This window comes from Vigna angularis, chromosome 2, assembly GCF_016808095.1.
Source record: "Vigna angularis cultivar LongXiaoDou No.4 chromosome 2, ASM1680809v1, whole genome shotgun sequence".
Taxonomy (NCBI): Eukaryota; Viridiplantae; Streptophyta; class Magnoliopsida; order Fabales; family Fabaceae; genus Vigna; species Vigna angularis.
This window is the reverse complement of record NC_068971.1, coordinates 46,312,914-46,325,949: the sequence shown is the minus strand read 5'-3', so window position 1 is coordinate 46,325,949 and position 13,036 is coordinate 46,312,914. Positions and strand designations below refer to the sequence as shown.

General features: G+C 31.0%; 1 protein-coding gene across 1 annotated transcript; it reads left to right on the top strand.

Annotated features, from left to right (window-relative positions):
* The first annotated feature begins 1,534 nt into the window (after positions 1-1,534).
* Positions 1,535-2,410, top strand: LOC108327586 (dof zinc finger protein DOF3.5). The gene has a single exon (XM_017561275.2). The coding sequence runs from the start codon at positions 1,619-1,621 to the stop codon at positions 2,408-2,410; it is 792 nt and encodes a 263-aa protein (XP_017416764.1). The 5' UTR covers positions 1,535-1,618.
* The last annotated feature ends 10,626 nt before the right edge of the window (positions 2,411-13,036 follow it).

Genomic DNA, 13,036 nt, shown 5'->3' with positions numbered 1-13,036 from the left:
ACCAATCTTCGCACTATTTTTTTTCTCACCAGATCCAAACAATTTAATAGTTTTTTTCCTTTTTAGAAAAAAAAATACTCTTGTGATGTTTGCATGCATTTTCTTTTCTGTTACCGTGATTTTTATACATTAGTCATTGTTTACCTAAGTTATAATGATGGGAAAGATTAAAATAAGAAAAGAAAAAGAAAACATGAGTTAGGTTTGTATTGTGATGGAGTGTCATTTATAATTCATTGATATACTATAGTACAGTTTTTTAAAAGTTTTGCATGATCCGAGAAGCTCAAGATCCAACCAATAACAATTAATAACGACCGCTCATTAGTACTATCGTGAAAGAGACATTCTTTGTTCAGAAAATGCAAAATCAAATTAATCCCATGTGCTCCTTTCTTAAAGAACAGTCAAACAATTAGCGTACTGTGCTTTTTAGGTTGACATAACTTAACTCTTTGAACTGCAATATTGACGGAAGAAAATGGTTTATGTTAAAAGAAAGAAGAAGCGTGAACCACTTCGTCCATCAGAGCTTCATAGCAAAAACTCTCCTCCCAAGTTTCTTAACTCTTCATTATTGTACATAACTTACCAGAGTTTGAAATGAATGAAAACAGAATGCATTTTTAGTTAATTTATTGCATAACAGTCAAGTTTGTTTTAAATTCTAGTTCTAATTAGATGTTCCTAAAATTCTCCATAATAGATATATCAGTTTTAATTTGTCACAAATTATTGATAAGAAGCGTATAAATTAAGCCAAAGTCGACACCAGTTTGAAAAGAAACCAAGTGAAACCCGTAGCTATCCCAAAATTCACGCCAAAAAAACTATTAACTTTACTCAGCGCACGAGGGAACTGAACAATGATTAGTAGGCCTTCTTAAAAAAACAGTAGTATCAGTGATTTCCTTTTTCTTCATTGTTGAAGATGCATGATCAGAGAACTTATATTAAGTTGATTCGAGCGAAACAATATGTTCAGCAAGGATTTGAGTTTATGTAAATGAAAACAAAAACAAAAACTGATTAGGAAAAATAACCACTCAGGTTTTCTGATAATCATATTACGTACTAACTATAACATAATTAGCAAAAATGAAATGTGTATGTGTGAGTAAAGTACAAAGTTTTAAGGGATGAGGGAAAGATTGAGGTTGGGATGTTAAACTTTTGTTGTGGGATCTGCTTCTAATATATGTGAGTTGTTGATTGCTGAAAGAAGAAACCTGAAATTATTCTACCGAGGGTTTTGCTCCCGCTATCACTCATCTCCACCAATGCAAACATCCCACGTAGGGTTAACACCGACACCATGCATTAGCCTGCGGAGCAGTGACACCACCTGGCCTAACTTGCCCCATGCATGTTCATGTGCATGGCCGCATATACAATTCCAAGATCATATCCAAAGGCCACTCTCACGTGCATTATTATAAAACGAACTTCACCTTTACACTCAACGTGCTTTATAGGAGTTCAAACCCTCACCATCACACATAATCTTCTATAATCAATTCAAGTCTTCCTCCTCTCTCTCTCTCTCTCACACACACACACCACACACAAAGTATACAAACAAACCATCGAGAGGGAAATGCATTGATTGTGAGTGGTGATGGAGAGAGGGTGGAAGGCTAACAGTGTTGAGATTTCACCAAATTGTCCTAGGTGTGGTTCTTCCAACACCAAGTTCTGCTATTACAATAACTACAGTTCAACTCAACCACGGTACTTTTGCAAGGGCTGCAGAAGGTACTGGACCAAAGGAGGATCCCTCCGCAACGTACCAATTGGTGGTGGCTGCCGGAAAAGTAGAAGGGGTAAATATAATAAGGCCCTAAGACAAGCCCATGGCCCAGTTGGGCATTCTGATGATTTAAGGCCTTCATCTTCAGTGGTGTCTGATGGGCCAAATATTGATCTTGCGCAAGTCTATGCAAGTTTTCTCAATGTGAAGCCAGATCAAGTGCAAACAGTTTGCTCTCCTTCTCCTGAGTATTCAAGCATAGTTAACACTGATTTTGGCCACAGTGTTTTGTCTGAAGAGCATCATGGTCTTACTGGGCGTTTGCATTTTCATGAACAGCCCAGAGAATCCCATTTTGGTGAGGATATCGAAATGTACTTTTGCGGGTTGAACTCTATCCAGAAGCATCAGAAGTATAGTAGCAGTCATGATACAACGGTTACAAAAACAAATTTTGAGTTGCCTCCATTACCAGGTGAAGTTGCAGAAACCTCACATGGCAATGTGTTGTGGTCCAATTCTGAGATGATGGTAGATCATGCTTTGCAAGCCACCCAATGGCCCCTTCTTGGACCAGAAGCTTATGATGCAGACTTCTTAATGGGTAACTGTTGGAGCCACTTCGATTTTCCAAGGGATGCTTCTTTTTCCATGCCTTGATAATATGTATAACATGTGATTCTTTAATACTGCTGCCTTTGTTTGGTTTTCTGCTAATATACAGTTTATGTATAGGTTGGATCAAATCACTAATAAATAATATGTAAGCATATGCACCCAAATAATGATTGATTAGAAACACTTTTCTAAATCTTGATGAATATATATCTCAATATCTGCATCCAGTCTAGTTATACTTTAGTATGAATTTACTATAAATACAAATAAGGATATATATTTCTGCTGGATAATGATTGATTAGAAACACTTCTAAATCTTGATGAATATACATCTCAATATCTGCATCCAGTCTAGTTATACTTTAGTATGAACTTACTATAAATACAAATAAGGATATTTCTGCAGGATGAAACAAGTACTGGCTCCCCCAAACTTAAACTGTAGTATTTTTTTTTCTTTCTTTTAACTATATATTGTGTCATGTTCTTATCTTCAAATAAATCTAAATAATAGTATATAGTAGTTTGAAGTTTAAATTTTAAATATTTAATTGTATTAAATATTCAACAAGAAAGAATTCCTTCTAATTATCTTATTTAATTTAAATATAATTGTTTTATATGAAAACATATATAAATATATTATGTATGGATTTATATCATTTATTTTCTTAAGCATTCTTCCACGTTCGTATGATTTTCTTAAACTGTTTAACATATTTATTCAAATACATATAGGTGAACACTCGAAAAGTACGTTATCTGGGATTAGAAAAATCTTTCGAAAAAGCTGTGTGAATTCATGGGAAAAGTTGCGTCACTGTTAGTGGAGTTTTGTTAAAATCGCCGGTATTATTAGGAGTTTTACCAAAACCACTGGTATTAGCGGAGGTTTTGCTAAAATCGTCAGTATTAACGGAGGTTTTGCCAAAACCGCCAGTGGAGTTTTGAGAAGAAAATGAAGACAAAAGAAAACAAAATAAAACGAAGGCGCGAGAGGGGGATAGGTTTTCGAGGAAACTTATTCTAAAAAAAATGTTTAAATTTTAGGACGGTTACTTTTATAAACCGTACGGATAATTTTTTTTTTTTTGAAAAAAGAATTACGGGTGGTTTATATTATAAATCGTCGAAAATTATTCGGAATTTATAAAATCGCAAGAAAGAAATTCCTACTAAAATATATTATTTTTGTAGTGCATATTTAGATTATGTGATATACGTTATAAAATAAAAGTAAAATGATTATAATGAGTAAATTTTTGTACTTTTAAAAAAATAAAATAAAACAAAATAAAAAATAATTTTAAATAAATGTAAAACATTTGTATATATAAAGTATATTTTTATCCAAAATTGTGATGAATAATTACAATAATTTGACAGAGTCCAATGAATCATGCCAAATTCAATAATTATAAGTCTGAATACTATTTTTTTTTTACCAATTTCTTTTTAAAAATATATAAATTTAACAAGCCAAATTTACAGTCCAATAGGCCATTGGATATTGAGCCGTAAAAACAGACTTTTAGGCATGTTCCACCCACTTTTACATTTGATGCCTCAAACCGAGTCTTACATCACATTTTGAACCTCTAGAATTTTTTCCATCTAATTTGAGTATATTATTGTTTTTAAAAATATATTATTGGTTAATATATTGCTAGTTTAAGTTTTATATATTTATTTTGGGTATTAAAAAAGCCGTGGAAAAATGACATTTGTATGGTTGTAAGAATATAACAAAAGAAAAAAAGCTCATCTGATATTGTTGCTAAAATTTAGTGCATATGTGTTTGCGTTCGATAAATAATATTGTCAAATAAGATCTAAACCTTTAGAATTTGAAGTTGTATTTATTGTTTTTTCACATCGAAACATATATTATAGGTGGTAAATTTTTAGCGATATCTTTCTAATGTAAACCATCACGTAAGAAAACTGTTTTTCATCCTTCTATATAACCTTACATTTATAATTTTTCAGTTAAAAAAAACATGTTATTATTTGATCGAAATAAATCTTAACACTTCGACATCAACAAGACAAAGATAATTTCTTATTCTTATTCTCAACTACATCTTGATAAATTCACAAACAACAGACAAATTCTTTGACTTATATTTAAAAGCACACCAAATGTTTCTATTCATACTCAATGAATCTTTTCATGAAATAATCAAGACAAAATTTATCAATGCGTCTTTTCATGAAATAATCAAGACAAAATTTATCAACTAGACTACTGATATTGTTGGAAGTCCTACATCAATTAAAGATAAAGTCAATTTAAAATATATAGAGATAAGATCAATTTAAAATATATAAATGAGTGCAAACTTCACTTTATTCTATAAAATTTAAAATTGTGTTCGTGCAAAAAAAAACTCATTGCTCAATAAATTTAAAATTCGAATTTAACCATCACACAATATATTTTCATCATAAGAGAAAGAAAGACTTATGCATTAAGAATTTGAATATCAAAATTACTAAAAAAGTGTTTTTTCTCTATGATAATATTTACCCAAAACCACTTACCTGTTCCATTAATGGTTTTTTTTCTTCTTCTAGAAACCAAACTCATAACATAAAAGAACTATGTTGAAATATTTGTTGCAAAGTTTGACAATGTTGTTCCTTAACACCCTTCTAGCCTTGAATCACTCGCCTTCATTTCTTTGTCTCTTACTTTCTTCTTGAAAATATATATAATGTCGGTTACCAAATTCAATGCCATGATCTCTGGTCTACTATTCCAGTTTGGTAGTGCATATACAGTGAGTTGTCATCAGCAAGAAATTCACTCGTTCTTTTGAAGGAAACCTAGCTTTTCCTTCATTCAGAATCAAACAAGTCATATCAGTATCAATTTTTTTAACACACACTCTAACCAGGTGAAAAAAACAGTCTAAAAAGAATCTCGTAAGTAAATTATTTCTTTGCACTGAGTAAGATTCTTCACTGTTTTCCTCAGCAAACAATTATTTCTATTTTTCTTCACTCAACATATTACAAGTTATTAGCTTTGATTTGTATTTTGAAAATCTTCGTTTCATTTCTGACTTGGTGTTAAAAAAATTTATTTTAAATTTTTACCTCCTCAATTTTCATAACAAAGTCAATGGCATTTTACATATATTTATGAACCAAATGAAAGTTAAAAAAGGAAAACTAAAGTGATTATTATTAGAGACTAAGTCAAAGCTTTGTTAAATTTGTTGAATAAAATAAGAAATGCTAACTTCTTCTGATCTCTCGCAGTCATTTCAATCCAGCCACTCCAATTCCAAATCTTGTCTGAACTATTTTTCTCCTTGTCAAGGGCTAGATCTTTAGGTTGAATTCATTATGTTAAGGTTTTCTAGGTCTGTTGGCAAAATAACTTGTAAGCAATGTCTAGAGGTATTTTTTTAGGCTTAAAGGCCATTATTAATTATATGTGCTCATAAAAATGAATATCATCTTATCACCTTTTACATATAAAAGATATATAAGATTGAAGTTGAAAAGAAAAGTGAGAGAATTTGTGGGTTCAACTCTCTCACTAACACTTTAGAAATATAAAATGTGTTTAAGTTTTTGGATTCAACTCTTCCACTAATATTTTAAAAGTGTGTATAAACCTTATTCGTATAAATTAACATATATTTTGTAATAACAATTCTATATTGTTCTTTCTTATTTAAAAAATATATAAGAAAGATTAGAGTTGAAAATCATACAATAATTTCTTTTAATGGAAATACACTCCCAAATAATAAAAACACAAATCTAATGAGACTTATATAATTACGTTAAATTAACTTTTTATTTACATAATAATTTTATATTTTTGAATATTTATTTAATATGAAACTTGGATGTATATCCACTTAAAAATAACAAAAAAAAAAGTAAATGATATGTTGTAATCTTAACAATTATCTTTTTAAAGTATTTAGTGGGGGGAATTCTAGAAAACCTCAGTCTTGTGATGAAAATAGTAAAATAGAATATAAGATATTTACTTTCGGAGACAACCATCTCTATTAAGTCGATTTTGATTGTACTACCCTTGTTTCTTATGTCCATCTGAAGGTGGTAAAACAAACCAACGTTAGAGAGGAAATGCAATCAGATAGTGGCAAGAGAAGGATATACTCTATGAGGATACGATACTCAAATAAAAGAAAATATAAAGTGTGTTAATAATAAAGAATGTAAGATTCTATTGTCAAAGTTAAAAAAGTAGTATAGTCAATAAAATTAAAGAATTAAGGAGGAAGATACTACAATTCAAATACAAAGGAGAAAAGGTTTATACAAGTCTTGTTATTTATATGTAATAGAGACAGATTTAATTAAGAATCCATTTACCAAGAGACTCATAAACTCATATTTTAAGACCAATTTCAGTATTATTTTTTTCACATTTAATTTTTTCCCCCTCAAGTAGCCTCCTGTTGACAAAACCCATGTTAAATCTTTTGCTACAATAATTATGAATATTGTTCACTTTTCATTAAAAAAAATACAAATAATACTCTAACCATTATTAACAATGCCTGTGACTGCAGCATAATTATGTTAAAGTCGATTACTCATTCAAATTACACTAATTCAATTTTTTTAATTAATTAGATAGGTTTACGTAGAAGTAAACTCCAATTGCATCCATCAATGGGTGATTCAATTGACTTGATCCTGAATGTCCCAGATAAAATGGTAGATTCTTAAAACAAAAACCGCAACTAAACTAGAAAATTCCATAAATATAATTAGCTAGTATTTTCATAACAGCAAAAATTATCAACAAAGCTAAAAGATATTTTATATCAATAATATAACCATAAAAATTCTATATTATGCATTTTATTATTAAATCACCACGCATTTTTTCTATTTTTTATTCCTTTCTATTCGTTTGTATATATTTTACCGATTCGTTAAATATTTAATAAACCTCATAAAAAAAGACGACAAAAAAATATGATACTATTTTTAAAAATTAGTCACAAAGCAACACCATTTTTATTTTTAAATTTTATGACACGTTAATATGTTGTTTAATGAAGTAGTAAAATATGTAATTAAAATTATGACGATAAAATACTTACAAAATAATTAGATTAATATTGAATGGTAATAGATGTAATTAAATTTCATTAAGAAAAAAAAAGGCAAAGAAACTTGAATAGTTTGTGGAATTAAATATTTGGTGTAATTTTGCGTTGAAGCAGAAGAAGCTTTGACAATATAAAGGTCAGAAGAAGGGTACTGAGTAATGGTGTATAAAAAGAATTTATTATTGGAGGTTCCAACCAACCCAACTTGCAGCTGTTCATTGATCAATGGCCGAAACCAGCTAATAGTGATGGTCTTTGGTTCTGCATTATTCGGTCAGAAAATCATATTCAAATATATACGTTGTTCTTTCACGTTCACCGATATATTGACCTACTACAATGAACACAATCTCACTCTTTGAATTTAATACTAAAATTCATGAACCACATATTCTTGTGTAACGAGGTGGCCACAACCCCACCACACTGTCGTTTTTTGAGAGAGAGGGAAAGTTTTCAATGTCTGAAAGTTTGGACAATCAAACAAACTAAATTAAAGAGCAACCACCGTTCAAGCTGTGTGCAGCACATGACTCTAGAAAATTAATAAGCTATTACAAATTCATAGATTCATCTTTCTGCAAAAATAAATTGCTTAAATGTATAATAGTTTTGATGTCATCATGCATTGTATTCTTTTCGGGATAATGATAATTTTATATAGGATTAATTATATATTTTTTTATCTTCGACTTACAAAATTAAAATTCATTCATATATAAAATTTGATGTTTTAAGTTATAAATTTAAAAAATAATAGATATAATTCTTATAATCTAATTATATTAAAAAAATTATGTGTCAGACACGGTTTTTTATTAATTTGGAACGGAAACCTCTAAATTTAAATAATTCAAATTCCAACATAAAACATATTTAACATATAAATTTTTTTTAACGTAATTAAATTAAAATGATAATATTAATTTATTTTTTAAATTTAAAAACTAAAATATATCAAAATTTCATATAAAAAAAATTTCAATTGTACAAAAGTTTAGTACTAAAAACATATTTGAGATTAAGAGAGATTTAAGAATAACAATGACATATCAAATCTTAATTATTAAAATTAAATAAAATAATTATGAGTGTAAGGATCGAAAAATTTAAGAAATTGGAGAAGACAGGTGTATGCGCAGGATTGGACGCTCTGTTTTCAGAGTCATATATAAATAAAAGTTTCAAAAATTCATCTCATGTTGGAAGTCCCACATCGACTAGAGATAAGGCCAAATGATAATATATAATTGAGGTGCAAACCTCACCTTACAAGCCGGTTTTGTGGGGATGAGTTAGGCATAAACTCACTTTCTAATATGTCTTTCTAATATGGTATCAGAGCCATGGTTAGAGCCTATCCTAGCGAGTTCTAAGTGGGCATTCTATTCTTCTCTTCCACCCGCAATCGGGCCGCTATCGGACCACCCAATTTCTACTATCACGCACGAGATGTCTATACCTCGGCGTGAAGGGGGTGTGTTGGAAGTCCCACATCGACTAGAGATAAGGCCAAATGATAATATATAATTGAGGTGCAAACCTCACCTTACAAGCCGGTTTTGTGGGGATGAGTTACGCATAAACTCACTTTCTAATATCTCATTCTCTGCATGCACAATCTCTCCCCAACCTTCTGATCTCTCTTTTCTCCTCCTTCTCTCTAGATTTCTTTCATCTCATTCTATCTGTTCAGCAACCAAACCGTGCTTAAGCAATCTAGGAATCAAGGGCTTTCTCTTTCACCAATCAAATTAGAGTTTATAGTTGGTAAGTTTCGTCCTCTTTCATTCTTGTGAAAATTCTGAAACTTTTGAGTACATGCAAGCCACGATTTTGGTTGCATGTGTTCATCAGTTTCCTCTTCTTAATCCTGATCTTATTCTTGGTCTTTTGGTTGATCTCTCTCATCAATCGTTGAGCTATAGGTGGTTCTAGGATTTTCTGGTGTTGTGAGCAAAGTTTTGCAGTTGTTGAGCTCTTGGTTCGATTAAGAAGGTAAGGGATGCTAGTTAATTTAATTATGATTTTCTATGTATGAAATTACTGTTTGGATGATTGCATGTATATGAATTGAATGTTTGATTGAATTGTGTTGAATTGATGAATGATGGAACCTGTGAACTGGTTGAAGTCTCTGCATAAGTGTTCGGTCTATTTTGGTTTTGGGAAAGTGAGTAAGTGAAAATGAGAGTTTGGGGCCGAGAGTGAAATTGGTCAGTGGGAAGAGTCTGAGCATGTGTATTTAGAACTGTTAGAACCTTTAAGTCCTCCTATAATGTGTCAAAAGTAGAAAAATGAATTTTTGGTCATTTAGTTGTGATTATGCAGGAATTAGGATGAAATCTGATAAGAGATTCTTTAGGATAATGTTAGAAGGGTTTAGGTATCCTTCGATAGGTGTAAAAAGGAATATGATTCGTGTTTGGGGAAGTTGGGAAAAATATTCAGTTTTGGTAAAGTTAGGAGTTGTTCATAATTCTGTAGATATTTCTGCAGAATTATGCAGAATGTGGAACATGCGTTGTTGACCGATCGACCATGTGCTGATTGGTCGTTCGGCCAGATTCATGTGCTCGTCATTAACTGGGTTCAGTCTCTTTAGAGTCTTACCAGTTCATGACCGTTCAGTATTAGGTGCGAGTGGTCTTCCTCTTGTGTTCGGTCTTAACTAAGTTCTGCTTTTGTAGAATTTTCAGTTAATGACCTGACGATCTTGCACTAGTACTGGGTCTGGTATTGGTGTTCGATCTTAACTGTGTTCTGCCCTGATGGGTCGTACCTGTTAATGACCGTTCGGTCATGTTTTAGCGTTTGGTCTTGTTCTTTGGATACTGAAATACTGCTCGGTCTTACATTAAGTATTTGGTCCTAGCAGAGTATTCTGTCCAGGTCCAAAGTGTTCGGCTTTAGGTGGGCACTTGGTCTTGGTAGTGCTCGTTCTTGTACTAACACTCGGTTTTGGTAGTGTTCGGGTTTAATTATAGTGTTTGATCCTTAACTGTGTTAAGCTCATGTTTGAGCCTTACTCTTTAAATGACCATTCGGTCATGTTGGTGTGTTTAGTGTTTTCCCGTTCAGTCATGTTCGTAGGTTATATTGATCTGTTCCGTTCGGTCATAGTCAGGGGTTGTGTTGTTTGTCGTTCGGTCTTCATCTATGAAATGTTATTTTATCTTTAAAATGTTGATTTCATGGTTTGACTCTGATTGCTTATTATATTTGCATTGATCTACTATGTATGAGAAATTATATTGGTATTCAAATAAGTTATATGTTTCAAGTAATGTGGAAGAGAATTCCAAGGAGGAATGTCTCAGTGAAAAATGTATTGAAGTGGTAAATGTATCAGTGAAAAGTGTATCAAAGTGGTGTTATAGTATGACTATGGATAGTGAAATTCACGAAGTTCATCCTGATATTCTGATGATTACCAATTCTCAAGTAGAGATGGATAAGGCATTGTGTGAGAATGGCAGGATGTCCTAGCCCATAGGTTCTTGGGTGAGTTATAATGGACTAACATCGGGTGGCAACTGATGGTTTTCCAGTTACTACACCACCCGGGTGCATGAACGGCCTCAAGCTACATATTCATACAATCGAGACGGTCAAGTCAAGTGTTCGGTTTATGCATGAAGTATATTGTTCAGTCTTGTATGCTTATCTGTATTTGCATTGGTTGTACTTGTATGAAATGTATGTATGTTTGCACAATTAAATTCCATTAGCTTACCCTTATTTTTCCTGTCTTGTCATGTTATCCGTTCGATCGTCTACGTCTTTGCAATGATCACCCTGTGGGTGTGAGCAGAGTGCGAAGAGGGTTCTATGTAGAGGTGCTGAGCGAGGAGTCTTCAACCTCTTAGGATATGACTTCGGTTGATACATCTCTTGTATGATCGATCAGTCTGCTCTTATGATTTGTATCAGTGTAGAATTTTGTAAGTTTTAAATTTCTTGGTTATTTTAGGATAAGTGTAAGATAATTTTTCCTACAGTAACTGTTCTATTTTATCATTATGTGATGTTTCATTAATGTAGTTTCATATTATAACTTTTGGAATGTTACAATGAGTGTCCAATGAAGATTACTAATCAGTACTATATTCATTCTTAAATATAACATTGGTAATTAATTCACACTTAGTAAGAAAGAATGTAGTCAATTACATAAAGTTTTGTAATTGTAATATATCTTTCAAAAATTACAATTAAATAATTAAGCAAGAGAGATAAATAGTAGTGAAAATTTAATTTATAAAGTAATTTCTTGAATTCTATAATGAGATAAGGAGACACAATTTATAACATTTGTATCTGTGAACTAAAATAATTAAGGATATTTCGGACAGAAAATAACGCATACAAGAAATAATTAGAAAAGAATTAAGAATATATGTTTTTCTCAGAAAATTATCCTCGTAATAAAAATAAGAAACTTTAAACTAATTAGAAAGGAATCTTACGAAGTGGTTTGACTAATTCATTAGCATTGGTTTGACGATTTATTTATCATTAATTTTTGGACGTCCAAAGCATTCTGCTGTCTAACTTTTTGGTCAACATATATAGATGAAGAAGTTTAAAGTTTAAAAGTACATTAGGTTTTAACGTTTAAAAGAACAAGGTAGTTTCTTTAGCTTGGTCTATATATGAGTTTGAACACCACATTCACAACTATGTAATCCTAGATACCTCATTTTCTAGAAGTACATACATGTCACGATTCATTTGTTGAAGAAACCGAAACTTTTCATTAAAAAAAAAATACAACAACGCATTTGCACCAAACATCATGAAAGTTTCAAAATAAATCAAATTTCGCGATCTTTGCCGAAGTAGTTTCAAGTGCGTGTCACAACATAATTATTCCTGACAATGCACCACTCTTTGAATAAGTTTTTATGCAAAGTTAATTTTTCATAAGTACAGGTGTATACTTTATGATGAGCTTAACTTTTTCCAGTGTAGAATGCATTTCTATAGTGATATATATCACGAGGAGAAAAGTGTTTTATTGAAAAAACGAAGCTAAAGAAAATATGGAGTAGGTTATTGTATATAATTTGGATTGATCATAAAGATTATTCCTTTATACTTTATAATAAAAATAATAGTTTCCAATCAAATGTAAATTGTGTGCGACTATGTAAAGTTGTTTGCTTTATTCAATGTACTGAGTTGCGCACGTCTTACCCATGAGAGCCGTTTCAATATTAACATAATGGAAGAAATTTTAATATAATTAGTATTAAACAAATTTCCTTGTTACAGGACAATTAATTAATGCTATCCAAATTAGAATAAAATAGTTGCTTATTAAAACTGAATTACTCTTACTTGATTATAATTATGGAACATACTAGGAGATCAAAAGTGGTAAAAAAAAAAATTTGGCATGTTGGGGAAGAAAAATATTTTTATACCAGTTAGAAAAAGTTTTATATACTGGTTCCATAATAGGTATAGAAAAAAGAGTAAGGAAAGCATTAAAATTTCTATATCGAGAATCATTATAAAAAGTTTTTTTCTATACCAATTCTGAAAGTGTT